The sequence below is a fragment of the Microtus oregoni genome, unplaced genomic scaffold (assembly GCF_018167655.1).
Source record: "Microtus oregoni isolate MIOR12 unplaced genomic scaffold, Mior012 000168F_ref0000490, whole genome shotgun sequence".
NCBI classification, from domain to species: domain Eukaryota; kingdom Metazoa; phylum Chordata; class Mammalia; order Rodentia; family Cricetidae; genus Microtus; species Microtus oregoni.
The window spans coordinates 524,194-542,417 of NW_024544824.1; the positions used below are offsets into that span (position 1 = coordinate 524,194).

General features: G+C 42.8%; 1 protein-coding gene across 1 annotated transcript; it reads right to left on the minus strand.

Moving 5' to 3' along the window:
- Positions 1-5,937: 5,937 nt before the first annotated feature.
- Positions 5,938-18,023, minus strand: LOC121445235 (pre-mRNA-splicing factor RBM22-like). Its single transcript, XM_041647273.1, has 11 exons — positions 17,883-18,023; positions 17,463-17,516; positions 14,936-14,965; positions 14,229-14,361; positions 13,287-13,387; positions 12,378-12,550; positions 11,332-11,532; positions 9,235-9,399; positions 8,103-8,191; positions 7,852-7,983; positions 5,938-7,043 (listed from the first exon to the last, which is right to left on the minus strand). Exons 1-11 carry the CDS (start codon positions 17,934-17,936, stop codon positions 6,913-6,915), a joined length of 1,263 nt encoding a protein of 420 aa, XP_041503207.1. The 5' UTR covers positions 17,937-18,023; the 3' UTR covers positions 5,938-6,912.
- Positions 18,024-18,224: the final 201 nt, after the last annotated feature.

The window sequence follows — 18,224 nt, forward strand, 5'->3', positions numbered from 1 at the left end:
GAAAAAAGCTGCGCCGTTTAAAAATGCCGGCTTTCTGGGCTGTCCTGCCAGGGCAAACTCTGATTCTTTTACGCAGGCGGTTCGTGCAGTTTGCAAGCACAGGCTGCTGAAGCTCGCTTGCTGGCAAGGACCTTGAAATGCCATACAGTTGTTGCAGTAAACATGGCTACAGCCTGTATATCCACCATGAGGCTGGAAAGCTAAGGAATGGACTGGATCTAACTGGCAAAGCCACGCCTTTAGTCCTACTGAGATTGCTTGGTAAATTAAAGATTCATGTGGTCAGAAAAAGAGAGATATACAGTAAAGAGAGATTCAAAGACAGAAAAAATTTCTGAATGGTTTAAAGTGTGTTAGAAATATATGCAGACTAAAAGTTGAAGTTCTTAAAGTAAAAAACGAAAAAAGGAAGAGAGTTGTTGTGTGTGGTAGCACACGCCTTTAATCCCAGTGCCTAGAAGGCAGAGGCAAACAGATCTCTGTGAGTTCAAGGTGTAGTAGCTTACGCCTTTAATCCCATTGCCTGGGAGACAGAGACAGGCAGATCTCTGAGAGTTCAAGGACAGCCTGGTCTACAGAGTTACTTCAGGTCAAAGATACAGAGAACCTATCTCAAAAAGCAAAAAGTTAAAAGTAAAAATAAACAAAATAGAGGTTAAAACGAACAAAGATGGAAAATACACAGAGAATCTTGATACTGTATGCTATTATGCTCTCTTTGAATTGTTTGAATGCTGAGGAAGGAGCAACAACTGCTAAAAGATATTTATTTATAAATGCTGCTGAACTAATCCAACATAGATATTTTGATGCCTTGACTTTGAAATTTGGATCTAAGGACATGACGCTTTGGAAAGGAGTTTCTTATTTTGTTTTCACAGAGGATGAGACGCTGTTCATTTCTTCTATTCCGATTTGGTATGATGGACCACGTCCTCCTGAATGGTTCCTGTGCACGCCTTCAAAAAATTGCTTCGCTCAACTGCCAACTGAGATGAAACTAGCACACAGGTTATACCATGAAAGACCTAATTAACGACGCCCCCATTCAGCAGGAAGCAGTTTGGAGAGAAAAAACTGCGCCCATATTCCCAAATATGGTTTATAAACGTTCTTTTACATTTTAAGGGGGATATGATATAGATATGAATAATTTACATTAGTATAGATTTTGCTTTATTGATAGAGATTTAAGGTCAATTTTGTTATATGTATAAGCGTTTCTGATTTTGATTGGGGTATTGTGATTGTGTAGTTCATTTAAATATGTACTGTATAATTAAGAAATATAGGTTGTTAATGGATAATCTTCGATAATAGTAAAGCTTGTAGTCGTGTTAATTAGATTTTCTAGATATATAGAGATATATTTTAGATAGACATTCTTCATGTCTTTCAAAGATTACAGAATAGGACATTTAATGTTTTAATAACTGAGGACTTTTCATGACAATGAGACACTCTGCTCCTGGCAGCACCAATGTACTTCAAGAGGAAGATGGGCATCGAAGAGGCTCGTTATTGAGTTTGGTAGCCATTTGGGCAAGAAACTGCTCTTGCCTGGACTATTGCATAAACTGGACACAGAGAACCCACAGAGAGAGGACTACTGAACTTGCCTAAGGTGAGATGATCTTTCGGGGTTCCTGATTCATTTTGAAAGAGTCTGCGAGACATTCTGCAGGACACAACAGATAGTGACTGAACTGACTTTGAATTTTCCTGCTTTATGGAAATGTCTGCTGGATACCATGGGCCTGAAGGCTGAAGATGGATGCCCCAACGGTACAAAAGAACTTTGGGTGACTGTCCAGGCAGCGAGATGTCTTTGTCATTTCTAGAGTTTGAAGTTTCTTAGTTCTTGTTTACTTAGGTAATATTGTATCTTTCTGGAGTCTTTGATGGAGTTAAGAATAGTTATAGTTATAGTTTTCCTTAGTTATGATAAAGATTATTGTAACTTTTACTTGATAACTGTTTTGTTATATGTAATTTTGCTATGTTAAAGTTAAAGCCTTTTTTTTTGTTTGTTTAAACTGAAAAAGGGGAAATGATGGAGGAAGGTCATTGGCTAATAAAGGAACTGCCTTGGCCCATTTTATTGGTTAGGACGTAGGTAGGTGGAGTAAACAGAACAGAATGCTGGGAGGAAGAGGAAGTGAGCTCAGAGTCTCCACAGCTCTCTCGGGAGCAGACGCCTCAGAGAGAGACGCCATGCCCCACTCCCGGGATGAAGCTCCGACCCAGGATGGATATAGGCTAGAATCTTCCCGGTAAGACCGGTTCTCACAGATTATTAGAGATGGGTTGATCGGGATGTGAGAATTAGCCTGTAAGTGCTAGAGCTAAAGGGCCAAGCAGTGTTTAAATAAATACAGTTTGTGTGTTGTTATTTCGGGGCATAAGCTAGCCGAGCAGGCAGCCGGGGTGCTGGGGACGTAGCCCCGACCGCCCTTATTACTACACCCCTCCCATGCACACCCATGTACTTTGCTACTCCTGTATTCTGCTCCATCCCTGCAGACCACAGGTAAACTACTGGTCTTTAATGGAACCATACTACGTGTGCTGGTATTCAATAAGGACATTTTGGATCCTGAAAAAGCAAATAAAGTAATTTGGGAACCTAGCAAGTCCTTCATACAAACCTCTAATTTTGTCTCCTTTTCTTTACATAAAGTACCAAGACTAGCCAACACAACACTGAGAAGCCTGACGGAGTTGGCAGCAATGATCATGAACTAGTAGTTAGATGTAGCCACACAGGTACCTCTCAGAAGCAGAGTGGTGAGCAAGGCAAGCCAAACAAACACCCTTATGGTTACTATGCAAAGAAACAACATAAAATAGTGGTGACTCTGGAGGGAAGGGTTTGTGGATTTGAGTGATTGGAGGTCTCTATTTCTAGACCTGGCTGGCTGCTACACAGATGTCTACTTTAAAACAATTTAAGTTGGTTGTACATCTGCATTTTATGCACTTTTCTGTATATATTCCATTAAAATGATAGCTTCTTTTAAAAAAAAGTTACTTTTGGTCCCCAGACCCACCAAAAATTTGAAAAAGCTAAATAAATTCATATTACAGACAAATTCATTACGCTAAGCCACAAGTTCCCACATGTATTCCAGTGGTATAAAAGACGAAAAGTATCTGGAGGCATCACAATCCCTGACTTCAAACTCTACTACAGAGCTACAGTACTGAAAACATCCTGGTATTGGCATAAGAACAGACAGGAGGACCAATGGAACCGAACAGAAGACCCGGATATTAATCCATACATCTTCGAACACCTGATCTTTGATAAAGAAGCAAAAAATATCAAATGGAAAAAAGAAAGCATATTTAACAAGTGGTGCTGGCATAACTGGATATCAACACGTAGAAAAATGAAAATAGACCCATATCTATCACCATGCACAAAACTCAAGTCCAAATGGATCAAAGACTCAACATAAAGCCAGACACCCTGAACCTTATAAAAGAGAAAGTGGGAAGTATACTTGAACGCATTGGTACAGGAGACCACTTCCTAAATATAACCCCAGCAGGACAGACACTAAGAAAAACAATTAATAAATGGGACCTCCTGAAACTGAAAAGCTTCTGTAAAGCAAAAGACGTGGTCAAAAAGACAAAACGACAGCCTACAGAATGGGAAAAGATCTTCACTAACCCCATATCAGACAGAAGTCTGATCTCCAAAATATACAAAGAACTCAAGAAATTGGACATCAAAAGATCACATAATCCAATAAAAAAAAAATGGAGTACAGACCTAAACAGAGAACTCTCAACAGAGGAATCTAAAATGGCTGAAAGACATTTGAGGAAATGTTCAACATCCTTAGTCATCAGAGAAATGCAAACCAAAACAACTCTGAGATTCCATCTTATACCTGTAAGAATGGTCAAGATCAAAAACAGTGATGACAACTTATGCTAGGGAGGTTGTGGGGAAAAGGGAACACTTCTGCATTGCTGGTGGGAATGCAAGCTGGTACAACCCCTTTGGTGTCAATGTGGCAATTTTTCAGAAAATTAGGAAACAACCTTCGTCAAGACCCAGTAATACCACTTTTGGGTATATATCCAAAGGATGCTCAATTGTGCCACAAGGACATATGTTTAACTATGTTCACGGCAGCATTGTTTGTCATAGCCAGAACCTGGAAACAACCTAAATGCCCTTCGATCGAAGAATGAATAAGAAAAATGTGGTCCATTTACACAATGGAGTACTACACTGCAGAAAAAAATAACGACATCTTGAATTTTGCAGGAAAATGGATAGAACTAGAAAACATTATTTTGAGTGAGGTAACCCAGACACAGAAAGACAATTATCACATGAACTCACTCATAGTTGGTTTTGAAACATAAAGCAAAGAAAGACAGCCTACAAACCACAATCCCAGAGAACTTAGACAATAAGAAGGACACTAAGAAAGACTTACATAGATCTAATCTACATGGGAAGCAGAAAGTAGAAAAGACAAGATCTCCTGAGTAAATTGGGAGCATGGGGACCTTGGGGGAGGATTGAAGGGGGAGGGAGAGGCAGGGAAGGGAGCATAGAAAAATGTAGAGCTCAATAAATATCAATAAAAAAATGTATAAAAAAAGACGAAAAGTATGGGAAAAGACACAAAGAATGAAAAGCAGCTTGTAACTTACTAGCAACACTTTCTAGCAGCAATGGCAAACAAGTCATGCGCTGGCTCATCTCAGTCAGCGTGGCTACAGAGGGAAGCTCACAGAACCTGGACAGATGCCTCTGGGTATGCCTGTGAGGGGCTTCCAGTGCAGGTCAGTGAATCAGGTGAAGACCTGTCTGTAATGTGGGTGACACTGTCCAGTTAGCTGGGCACCTGGGCGACTGGAAAAGGGGGAAATTGCCTAATTCTTGTTTTACAAGTCACACATGTAAGCTCTGAAGTATAGACTTTAGCTAATAAAATGGCATCAAACATATTTTAGATTGTGTTGTTTCCCTTATTGTGGCTTGTGTAAGAAGTTACTCGAAATTACCATATATCAAAAGCCTAAGACAAGACTCTATAAATATTTTTTTTGACAGGGTCTATGTCTTGTTGTCTTAGAAATCACTATGTAGCCCTGGCTTGATGGAGGAAGGTCATTGGCTAATAAAGGAACTGCCTTGGCCCATTTTATTGGTTAGAAGATAGGTGGGAGGAGTAAACAGAACAGAACGCTGGGAGGAAGAGGAAGTGAGCTCAGACTCGACAGCTCTCCTCTCGGGAGCAGACGCCTCAGTGAGACGTCATGCTCCTGGCTCCTGGGCAGACGCACGCTATGAAGCTCCGACCCAGGATGGACGTAGGCTAGAATCTTCCCGGTAAGACCGGTTCTCACAGATTATTAGAGATGGGTTGATCGGGATATCAGAATTAGCCAGTAAGGGCTAGAGCTAAAGGGCCAAGCAGTGTTTAAATGAATACAGTTTGGGTGTTGTTATTTCGGGGCATAAGCTAGCCAGGTGGCTGGGGTGCCAGGGACACAGCCCCGCCGCCCTTATTATTACAAAGGCTGGCCTCAAACTCATAGAGATCTGCCTGCTTCTGCCCCCCGAGTGCTAAGATTAAAGGAGTGCACTACCACACTCTCAGCTTTCTGTCGGTTCTTATTTCAACCCTACTACCAACTTCTTAGTAAAAAGTCTGAGTATTTTTACCATCATGGAATGGGCAAAAAAAAACCTTGATGTGACATAGGCCTGTACTCCCAGTACTCAAGGGGTTGATAAGAAAGACTAGCCTGAGCTCTATGGAGATTATCTCAAACTGCATGCCGCCCACCTCCTGCCACCAAAGAAAAATAATGTCTAAAGATTTAAAAATTCACATGCATATAATTTGTTTCTTTTACCAATTTCAAGTTCAATACCAAAGGTAAAAGAAACAGAAATCCAGGAACATTTGGAAAATTGACCCGTTTTAATTATTTAAAAACAAAAAATACAATACAACATCAAATTTCCCTTACCATCTACAATTCAGTTAAATCCAAACATCCTAAGACTGAACAGTCTCCTGCCCAGAGGCAGTGAATGACGAGCCGCTGAAGACACACAGGTGAATGCTGAAGATGCATGTTCCAGCTGCAGGGGCCAGTCTCCGGGCAAATGCACTCCAAGTCTCTTCCTTTCAGTTTGTTGAAGTGTTTTACACCAAGTTCATTAAAACCATTTCATCTCAGGTACCAGGTTTCATCAATGATATGCAGCGCCATAAAATTTGGGTTTCTACCCAATAGGAATAAAATGCAAGTTTTTATTTTTGTCTTTTTCTGACAGTGTGGAGAAGTAAAATTATCAGTTGACTCCTTTAGTAACGTATGAAGTTTTAAAAGCAAAGAAAATATCGGCTGTGCTGAGTTCTGGTCTCTGCTTGTCTCTCTGAGGGTATGACTTCAAATTAGTTAAATCACATTTACGCCACTACAATGATTAGTACTAAATTTTTTTAGATGATAAAAAAGAAAATACCAAATAGACATAAAAATGGTCAAAAGGCTTTTTTTTCCAAACCTCAGGTCAATTTTTGCCTCCCACCCAAAAAGATACAAAATGAACATATTGGGATAGTAACTCCATTAGTTACTCCGATTCGCCCATGTGCATGTCCCTCACAAGGTGGAGAGGAACAGACACAGGCTATCTTAGTACTGCTATAGTGGCAAGCAGCTGTGTTCATGGCAGCTTGTTTTGGGCCCGCTGATCCTCTGATACATGTGGGAAGCATAGCTGTGTTCTCTGACTGCCCACATCTGAACACATTCAGCTACCATGGAAACTACAAAGCAAAGAAAATTATACTGATCCCAGGAGTCATTTACTGGGATTTTAAAGCGCCCTTTCTTCCTCAGAGCCCGAGTGGTGATGCTGTGCTAGGGGCTGCTGTGTTTTCCAGCATGAGCTCCCATCCTTTGAGGGTCCTGAGATGGGTAGTGGATTGGTCCGGGAGCCCTCATGAAAGGAGGTGGCGGTCCCATTGGGTGGAACATATGTGGTCCAAAACCTGATGTGGAAGAGAAAAAATTAAAACTTGCAGTTCCCTTGACAACCTTCCAAACCCCTGAATCTTTCTAAGATCAAAACCACCTACATATACATCAAGGCAGACATGATGTTAATGGCAGAGCACAGTCCCTGCTTACGAATATCTACCTATAGTCTTTGATTTTTCCTCTCAGCTCAAAAAACTTCAGACCCAACTGTCTGTTACTAATCAAACATAGCAAATCCTACCAGACAGGAGTCAATCAGCATGTGGGCGACCAGAAAGAAACCAGGTTGATGCCAAGATCCCTTCTGTCATCATTAGCCTCAATGCTTGACTCCAGAATGGAAAGACTTTCTTCAAACATACAGGCTCATCGTCAAAAGAACACCAGCCACCCACTATTCCTACATTGTTCACACTGTCACGGACAGTCACACAGCACTACTGCTCTCTTGAACTGACATGATAAATGAGCCCAAATGTAACTCAAGTCCATAACCAATTCACATGACAGTCTCTTTGGAGCAAGTTTTTTTAAGCAGTGTTTACTGATTCCCATTGTGATACAAGGCCCACATCTTGCTGTGGACAGGTAACAGGGCTCTAGGATGTCAGTACAAAATTTACAATGCAAAACAGACTGGTGGTAGATGGCTGTTACGCATTAACTCTACCCTACGATACCTATGCCCAGGTTCACAGAGTGGTGCCTTTCTTCTCCAAGTCCCAGAGCAAGCACAAAGAACGCAGCTGTCTCAGACTCAACTCAGGTGCAGAACTTTTACAAGGACTTCTCTGGGCCAGGAAGGAAGAAGGCAATTACCTGGGGGTGGGGGTGGGGCAATTCCAGGGGGTGGGGGCAGGGCAATGTTCACCACTGCTGGAGGGCCACTTGGGGGCAGGTTGAAGTAGTTGGCAGATGCCTCCTCTTCTGCTGCAGGAGGAGGGGGTAGAGCTGGAGAGGAAATAGCAGACACTTAGGAAGACAATCAATACCTCAAATGCACCGTTTATATCCTGGGTTTGCTGCACCCCAGCTGACTGAGTTTCCATCAGCAAGAAGTCCGCACTTACCTCCAGGCAGCCCTGGGACAGGCTCTAGCTTGATCCCGGAGTCTGTGCTTCCGTCCTTCTCTTTTTCTTTTCCTCTGGCTGCTTGGGATCTGGAGACACACATGACAGGACATCAAGAACCTGTCCAGTCTTCTTTCACACCACTGCTTAACTCACTCTGCAATAAAATGAGCCCCACCACTCCTTCCCCTTTCAGCAAACATTCTTTTCCCACAGATGACAAAGTGTAGAGTGATTAAAAGCAAGATTTTTGAAGGTGGTAAGTCTGGTTCAAAACTGTCATTGGCCAGACATGATGGCCCTTGCCTTTAATCCTAGCATCTGGGAGATAGAGGCAGGCAGATCTCTATGAGTTCCAGGACAGGGTCTACACAGTCCCAGAACAGCCAGGCCTACATAGAGAGTCCCTGTGTCAAAAAACCCAAATCCAAACCCCTGTCACGCTTAGAGCAGACAAGATTCCCGTGCAGAGCAAGTGCTCAGCACGGAGAAAGTGCTGCACTCCACCAAGGGGAGACCGAGTCCCCTTTGAAACTTAGGGCATTTTATTTCTCTCTCTTATGCAGTCAATTTCAAACTTAAAGCGGACATTCTTCTGTTTGTCCCTTTCCTCACTACTCTAGCACGCAGCCTTTGAGGGGAATCTAAGTCTAAGTCAGTGGAACCCTCAACATCTATCTTTGGTAACCTAGCATTATGCTCGACTCATAGCGGCTGGTAAAACATGAAGAATTTCAAAGGAGCAGGGCATAAGAGCAAGACCTTAAAACACATTTCTAAAGCAAGACGCGTCCAGCAGCCATAAAAATCAAATAAGGGAGCTGGAAGGATGGCTCAGCAGTTAAGATCATGAGTGCCCTTTCAGAGGACACTGGTTTCATTCCCAGCACCCACATAATGACTCATAATTATCTGTACCTCCAGTCCCAGGGGATCCAATACTATCTTCTGGCACCAGGCACACAAGTGGTACACAGACATACATGTATGCAAAATATCCATTCACATAAAGTCACTAAAATAAAAACACTAGAGAAGTAGCTTCTAAAGATGTTTAAAGGCCCTGTCAAACCTGTTTCCCCAAGGCTTTCAGTGTCCAGATGAGAACTGTCCAGAACAATCTCATTCATACCTTCCCCACTTCACATTGAGCCTGCGGCCATTCACGATGAGCTTATTGAAGGACTTCTCAGCAGCCACCTCAGCAGCCTGCCTGGTGGCAAATTGGATGAAGGCACACTGCTGCCTCTGCACAACTGTAATTGTGCGGATCTCTCCGAACTGGTAGAAGTGATTTCTGAAGGAATACAGCCAAGGAAAACAGGTTAGCAACCCAGACACTGCCTGGGGAAATGGAAACGGGCTATAAACTTAGAATGTTCTGAGTCACCACTAGGCAGGTGGCCCCATGGACACAAGCCTGTCTTTAGGCTTTCCTTGAACCCGGCCCTAATGTAAGGGCTGCTTATTGGAGATAAAAGGAAAATTAAGTAAGAGTTCTCCTGTGTCTCTGGATTTTTCTTGTGGAGGAGGGGTTTTCCTTGGTTACTTAAGAGCCACACTTCCTACCCCAAGTATAAGGCACTGGCAAACTACAGCTCTTATGGTCCATGAGTCAAGATTTTTTTCATTTGAAATGGAGCCCTGTTATGTTATACAGGTTAATTTTGAACTCATGGGGTCAAATATCTTTCTGCTCAGCTGGGACTGCAAGCAAATGCTACAATGCCAAGCCATGAGCAAAGAATGCTTCAAAACGTGTTTACGGGTTGAGGACTGTATGGCTCAGTGGCAGAGAACGCTGGTCTATTATGTGAGAGACCCTCAGTTCAATTCTTAGAACTGGAAAAATAAATTATTTTTTATCACTTTATTATTAATTCAATGAGATAAAAAATACTTAAAACTGAAAGAAGGAAAAAGGTGGAAAACGAAGGAGAAAGCCAGTCATGGTGGCCCATGCACAGACCCTAGTGTCAGAGAAAGGGGAAAATCTTGAGTTTCAGGCCAATCCATGCTATATGACAAGACCCTGCCTCAAAAAATAAAAATAAATAAATAAAACTAATCGAACAAAAAAGTCAGGCCTGGTACTTAATACCTATCAATGTAATACCTAGGAGATGAAAGAAAGCAGGAGGATCAGGAGTTTAAGGTCATATAAGTTTTCCAAGATAGCCTGAGCTGTAGGAAACTCTGTATCAAAACCTAAAACAACAAAAAAGGGAGCAATATCCAGAAGATATCACATGTGCTCCACTGAGCCCAAAGTATTTTCTTGAGCCCTTTCAGAAAAAGTTAGCTGGCCCTTGGAGATTACTGATTCAATGAGATAGGGTTTGATGGAGATAGGCCACCAAGAGCAGGAGTTTCTTCTCTACTTAATCTCACTGGAAAAGCTATATAGTTAAGCACAGAATAAGCCAGAAATACAAATTAAATCAGGACCTCTGCTTAAAAACAAACAAACAAAACGCAATTTAAACTGGAATAAATAAATAAATAAATGAACAAACACATACATATATACATACATACATACATACATAGGCTTAGAGCCACAGGGCTTGCTACCATCCATGATAATTGGATGTGTATGAGTATGTGTGTCATCCTTTAAGAATTCATACTAGGGGCTGGTGAAATGGCTCAGAGGTTAAGAGCACATGTTGCTCTTGCAAAGGACTAAGTTTAATTCCCAGCACCCATGTCGAGGGGCTCACTACTTGTAACTCCAGCTCTAGGAGGCTCTAACACCTGTGGCCTCTTTGGGTACTTGCAGTCACTTGCACAAGCCTATACATGTATCACAAACACACACAGTAATTATAAAAATAAATCCAGTTGACCACTAGGCCCATATTTATTTTCTAATGCAAACATGAAAAAGCACTCTTGAGAAATGGAACTACACTGGCATCATAAAAAAGACTTTCAAAAAACTTTCAGTCTTTTTTTTTTTTGAAAGTCTTTTGGTCTACAGAGCTAGTTCCAGGACAGGCTCCAAAGCCACAGAGAAACCCTGTCTCGAAAAACCAAAAAAAAAACCAAAAAAAAAACCAAAAAAAAAACAAAAAAAAAACCTTTCAGTCATCATTCATACCAATGATAGGCTGGCTAAAAAAAATTAAACTTGATTTAGAATTATCATGTAGGGTGATGTTTTTTGCAAACTATTATTCCAACACAGTTAAAAGCAAAGAAGAGTTCTGCAATGAAGCCCACCAACCTGAGATCTGTTTCAGTAATGGTATCTCCCAAACCACCCACATATAGTGTGGTAATGGTCTTATCCTCTGGTGGGTCTAGACGAGGCATGGTTGAAGCCCGCTTTAGAAGCTTATCGGCTACAGGGTCATTAATTCCATAGTACCGGTCTTTTATATTCTGATCAGCAAGAGGGTCATCTGGATCGGTAGGCTTCTCATGTCTGAGATTCACAAATGAAAAAAGCACAAAGGTGAAACAAAGGGAAAAATGATCACTCTACAGTAGCTACATGATAAAGTCCCTCAATGCCTTTCATTCTAGAAACCACGTCCATACAAAAATACTGTTACTAAACAGAGCAAATACTAAGGGATTGCTATACCACATAAAGACTTCCTAGCTGGAAGAGAATCTGATTAAAGCTATGGACTTCACTTTATTTTTTTATATTTATTTATTTATTATGGATACAATATTCTGTTTGCATATATGCCTGCTAGAAGAGGACACCGGGTCTCATTACAGATGGTTGTGAGCCACCATGTGGTTGCTGGGAATTGAACTCAGGTCCTTTGGAAGAGCATGCAATGCTCTTAACCGCTGAGCCATCTCTCCAGCCCCCTGGACTTCACTTTAGAAAAAGGGCATATGGTCTGATTTTTTTGGGGGGTAGGGAGCAGGTATTACAGTTGACAAATCATTAGTTGGAACCCCTAGTTCTGATGTTTGGCAGTCTTGGTTGAAAAAAAAAGTAGCCCGCAGAAGTCTGGTCTATTTTGATTTCGACTATATTTTGCTATTCAAACCATTTAAATGATGACACTAAGTAATCTTAGAAACTTCAAGTCAGCATGTATTTTATGTGACATAGCAATTTAGTTTCTCTCAGTTAGTCATTAAGTAGAAAATATTATTTAGCTAGGTTCTTATAAATGTAACAGTTCTAGGACATGAGATACTCTGCGGACCATAAGACCTTTAGACACTAAAGTACGAATTTAAGCTGGAGCCTCTCACTAATCAGCTGCCTGAAAGTAAATACAGAAAGTGAGGCCCAGGTCTTACCTATATGGACACTCTTCTCCTCTCTTACACTCTCCTTTCACCCAGAAGGAACAAATGTGGGGCCGATTCCTTTTGTAGTACGGTGTGGTCCGGGCCAACTTGAGCAGCATGTCACTGGTGGATGTAGCTTTCCCCAGCATGCCAACTGGACGTGTGCCATCAGAGTTAGAAATCTGCATGAAGAGGACAACTTTATAGGCTGTCAGTTCTTTAGGACTTTTATCAAATGCAAACTCCATCACCCACGAGGCCCTGGGTTCAATTCCCAGAACCACATGTATACAATCTATCCCTGACAGACAAACAATAACATCAACAAAGTGGTCAGAGGACCAGAAAGTCTGGTGTGAGACTGTGTTTCCTAGAAATGGCAGGGAAGCCATACCCATGATATCCTAAACAAAGATCTGAGCCGATATACTAATGTGGGTATGTGGTGTATGCCTTTAACCCCAGAACTTAGGAAGAGGCAGGTTGATCTCTGAGTTCAAGGTCACCCTGGTCTATAGAGTGAGTTCCAGGACAGTCAGGGATATAGAAACCCTCAAAAAAATTCTAGATAGACTAATTCAGAAAGGGGAAATCTCATGGGTCCTATTCCTAGAGAAAGAACTACAGGCAACTAATGACTGTTGAAAGAGAATTTGGTCTCTTCTGGGGATGAACTCCTTAATTAGTTATCTAATACAAAGTGATCAGCCTTGAAATCATATACATATAAGCCACATTAAATGGACTCAGCAGGTTGCATTTGTATGTCTGCACTGTGCACACACACAAAACCAATAATAATCAAAGAAAAAGATGCCATCAATGGGGGGTTGGAAGGGGTTGGAGGAGAAGACATACATAGGAGGGGTAGGAGAGAGGAAGTGATGTAGTAAGATTTTAATTAAAATAAAAACATACTTCTCTTTCCATATTCTGTGTGTAATATTCTTTGTTGACATCTGATTTCGGCATGTCATCTTTAAATGACAGTCCTGCATCACGGACTTGGATGGGTAGGCCTGGTATAAAGAAATGGAGGAAAAAAAATCATACAGATTTGAAAAAACATTCATACTGAATATGGACATAAATGACAACATCATCTTTCCCTTCTCTTTCCTACTTGGCGGGGACTAGCGAGATATTCCAGTGATTGAGAGTACATACGGCTCTTGCAGAGGACCAGAGTGCGGTTCCTTATAACCGCGCAGGGTGGCTCACTGTAACCCCAGCTGCAGAAGATGACCTTCTCTTCTGGACTTATAACCGCGCAGGATGGCTCACTGTAGCCCCAGCTGCAGAAGATGACCCTCTCTCTGGACTCTGTTCTGCACTCACATGTGCACCCCACTCCCATATATATACATAATTAAAAACAAAAATAAAATTTTAATAAAAAGATCATCGACATACTTGGTGACAGCTTACAGATTTTAAACCAAACTGTTCGTCAGGCTGAGGAACTGCTTAAGATTCTTAAGATCTGTCCAAATTCCTGTGCTGTCACCGAATTGGGTGAGGTGAATGTTTTAGAAAATCGTTTCAAGAATAGACTTTAGCCATGGCCAAATAATTAAGGCCCAGGGACTTCTGGTTGGGACTATGAGAAAAGTTCCAGGCAAAGGAATAGCCTATGATAGGAGCAACGCCTTTCACTCCAAATGGCTACACAGATGAGGTGCAGGCCAGTTCTGGCTTCTTCCCAACTGCTCCTCAAGTTCCTACTGTTGCTCAGGGGGACTCCACAGAAGCCTAATTATAAGTGTATGCCTGGGAAAAGCAAGAACAGTAGGCATTCTACAATGGGATCAGAACCAGAGAAGTGGGAGGCATCAAGTCTAGTGGATGTGGCAAACATACCATACTCGAGGTCTAACAGGCAGGTCTGACAAACGTTCTTCAATTTACTGCAGGTTTGGCACACTTCAGTCTTCTTGAAGCGCATGCGGACCCCAGGGCACCAACGAAACACTGTGAATGGTCTGGCACAGATCTGGACACATCAAGAACCATAGCATGTTAATGGTCCTGACCTGGACTCAATCCAGACTTACTAAGTATGGAGAGCTGACCTTAGCAAGTACCTAATTTATATGCCAGTTAACCCTCAATTCCATTTATTTTCTCTTTTCTGGTAGTTAAAAAGCTCACAAAATACAGAAATAAATATTCAGAAAGTCAAAGTCCTCCCACCTAAAGGCAAACATTAAAAATCTGACTATCTTTTTGGTGGGGAATAGGGAAAGCAAAGCAGGAAATATTATCTTTGAGAATACCATGACAGCCTCAACCTTTCTCCTCAGCTGAAATGCTCCTGGGTAGTAGCCAGACAACACCTGGCACAGAAACCCATGGCAGTCAGAGCAGATTCAGACACCTGTTTATGAATCTACAGGAGAAAGGTCCTTTTATTTCCCATACTAGTTGTCAGTCACTGACTATACCAACGACACATGAAAGTCATGAGCATGAATTCTGACCCAAGGATCTCAAAACTAAGTACAAAGCTAATTGGTAGACTAAAGGGCAGAACAAAGAAATAGCTACTTCTTAACAGATACACTTACTTTGCATTCTTTTCCATATTTTTCTTTGGTCTGAAATAGAAAAGAACTGGAATTACAGCAGAGAAAACAAACAGGTAAGTAAAAAACAAAAGAAACTTATTTTTAACCCCAAGTACAAAACATGCTATGTGTCTGGAGATCCCTGGTACTGTAAACAAAGATAACCAAACCAAACCTAAATCATCTTTAAGTTGTTACAATAAGGGGTACTGTGAAGGTTAGATCTAACAGTCAACCTGCCATAACCTAGATTAAACTGGGAAGAGAGTCTTGATGATGGATTGTGTAGACCACATCAGCCCGTGACTATGGGAGTTTATCTTGGTTTCTTTAGCTGATGTGGGAAGAACCAGCCTGATCATGAGTGACACCATTCCCTGGGTTGGATGCTGGACCCTGTAAGTGAAGAAGGGGCTCAGCACTAGCAAGCACACATGTATTCATTCTCTGCTCTTGACCTGAATGTGGTATGACCAGCTGCTTCAAGTTCCTGCTGCCCTGACTGCCCCCAAATGATGGACCGTTAACCATACACTGCAAGGCAAATAAATCTCTTCTAAACTGTTTGTGTCAGGGTCTTTTATCACAGCAAGAGAAATGAAATTAAGACATATACCAGCAAAGTCATATTCTCTAAAGAGAATGGAACATTACTAAGTGTCTTCCCAGAGCCACAACTCTTAGATTTACTTCTGATTCCCAAGAACTAAAATTCCTAATGGAAACACTGTGTTTTTTTTTACATGTGAAACCTAGATTTCAGACTGTGCTTGTGTGTGTGTAGATCATGAACCTAGAGAAGGGATCCTGAGTGGGAAGTGTGTGTGGAGATTGGGTAATAAGTCAGGTATTAGAAAGAAGGGCAGCTGGGCGTGGGGCGCCCGCCTTTAATCCCAGCACTTGGAAGGCAGGGGCAGGTGATCTCTGCATGCAAGGCCAGCCTGGTCTATAGAATGAGTTTCGGGACAGCCAAGGCTGCACTTGAGAGAAACCCTGTCTCCACTCCCCTCTCCCCAAAGAAGGGCATATTGGGGAAAATAAGAAAACTAACAAGAAATGGGCAGGGAGAAAGGGAGAGGACAGTGGAGGAGGGGATAACTGAAAATAAAGTATGACAGATGTATGAAAATAACAAAATGAAACCTATTACTTTGTACACTAACCTAAAAAAAATTTTTTTTTTAAATCATTTCTGGGAGATGGCTATTTCAAGGGCCACTTTGTTTTCCAGGTGAAAACTTCCAATTTCTAGCACATGTTTCTCTTTGAGGGAATCTTTGAGAAAACTGGTTTAAACATCAATCCAACCACCTGACTGGTTGACTTTATGTGTCTGGTGGAGCTGGCCACCAAGCTTACGATTGGTCTAGGAGAACCAAGCCTGGCGATGGTGGCACCTGAAGCAAGAGCGGCTTTGCAAAGCATCTACTCATGAAATCTGGTTGGCAGTCTTTTCTCAGCATAGTTCTCTAGGTCACTGGTTGGGAGGAGGCAGACAGTGTGTGTGTGTGTGAGATATCTATGTGCTTTAGGAAAAGGACAAGGTCTCACTGCATAGTCCTGTATGGCCTGGAACTTGATTTGTAGTCCTGAATGCCCTTGAACTCACAGAAATCCACTTGCCTAAAAGGCCGGGATTAAAGGCACGAATCACCATTCACGACTGGTTTAGGAATCTGTTTTACAACTAATTATGTCTAGCAATAAAAAAAGTAGTCAATATATAAGAACTATTTTATATTAGAGCATGAACATGCAACTTAATCTCTCATAATATATATGTGAACTGATAGGATAAATATCAAATTCTTCTAGCGTGAAAACCGAAATCCCTAAAGGTTTTCCCAGTCCCCAGATCAAGCAGCATGAAGCCATGGTCGACTTTCTACAGTTTGCTCAGAAAGTAACTGTACTGATGCAACAATCTGTCCCCATGAACCATTCAGTCAACATCTCTGAGGCTGATCCCAATATATAATCCTAAAATAATCACGCTGACTGTTGCCATTTTACCCTTTTTGAAAAGGATAGGTGAGCTGGGCGATGGTGGCGCAGGCCTTTAATCCCAGCACTCGGGAGGCAGAGGCAGGCGGATCTCTGGGAGTTCGAGGACAGCCTGGTCTACAAGAGCTAGTTCCAGGATAGGCACCAAAGCTACCGAGAAACCCTGTTTCGAAACAAACAAACGAAAAGGACAGGCGTATCTTAAACTAGAAAGACTACAAGCTGCAGTGGCTGAGAGGCACACTGACTGGGAGTCAGGGAGTAGAGCCACAGAGACTCTCCCGTCAACAGACCTACTTTCTGGGAAGAGGCTCAACAAGTATTAGCTGTTATGTTACAGCTCCTACATTACAGGGTTATTGCTCAGTGTCTAGGAGAGGAAGTACGCATGGCATTACTTTGCAAGTTGTCCTGCTAGTAAAAGAGTATCAATCCTTCTAACGGCCAAGAGAAATACTTTACCATGAGCGTGCAAGGACAATATAATGTACAGTGAACTCCCGCTGCACAGGCAAGCACTCACCATTCGTATGTAAGGGTTTTCTCCAAGACACGTCTGACACAGTATGGGGAAGTCCTAAAGAAAATGGGAAATCTGATTGAAGATCAAGTTCCCAAGACCCTGTTCCCTCAGTCACTTTCTAGGGCGGGGAAGGGTGCAAGGTTGGCAGGAGCCCCAGCTCCGGCACTGACCGCGGAGCGGGAAGGGGCGCTGTCTGCACTTCCGGCAAGCGGAAAAAATGAAAGCCTCTGGGAAGTGTGGAGTCTCCGGGTGGACAGCGCTAGTCCCAGGACCCTGGTCCGCCGCACGAGGGCTCTGCTCCGGCTGCCCCGCCGAGCTAGGCCGCAGCGCGGCTCCGGCCGATCCCGCCGCAGCCTGGGACATGGTTTCCCATCCCGCCGGGCCTCGCCGCCCCCGCGTCCTTCTCCGGCGCGCACTCACCGCGTCCTCCCAGTTTTGCCTGTTGTAGGTGTTGGAACCCAGAGAGGTCGCCATATCGGGAGTCCCGAGGCAGCGCCGGCTTCCGATTCGGGAGACCTACCGCCACAATCCCGACAGGCTCCGGGCGGGCGCCGCGCTACGTCTAATCTACGCGCCTAGGGCGGCCGCGGCGCGGGGCTGCGCGTCAGAACTTCCGCCCAGCTGCCGTGCGCGCCTCCTTAATGCGAAGGGTGGAGGAACGGATGAGAATCACCAGCCCAGGCTGGGCTCGGAAGTTGGTTAGTCGCAGCCAGGCACTGATGCCTGCGTCTCTCATGTTCCCAGTAGCTCTTCCGTTGTTAT

What these genes read in the sequence shown, in the direction of transcription:
- LOC121445235 (XM_041647273.1), bottom strand. Translation starts at nt 17,936, where the DNA reads ATGGCGACCTCTCTGGGTTCCAACACCTACAACAGGCAAAACTGGGAG. An exon ending in TGTCCCAGGGCTGCCTGGAG is followed by an intron (nt 7,984 to 8,102) that starts GTAAGTGCGGAC and finishes TTTCCTCTCCAG; the next exon opens with CTCTACCCCCTCCTCCTGCA. An exon ending in TGCCCCACCCCCACCCCCAG is followed by an intron (nt 7,044 to 7,851) that starts GTAATTGCCTTC and finishes CTTCCACATCAG; the next exon opens with GTTTTGGACCACATATGTTC.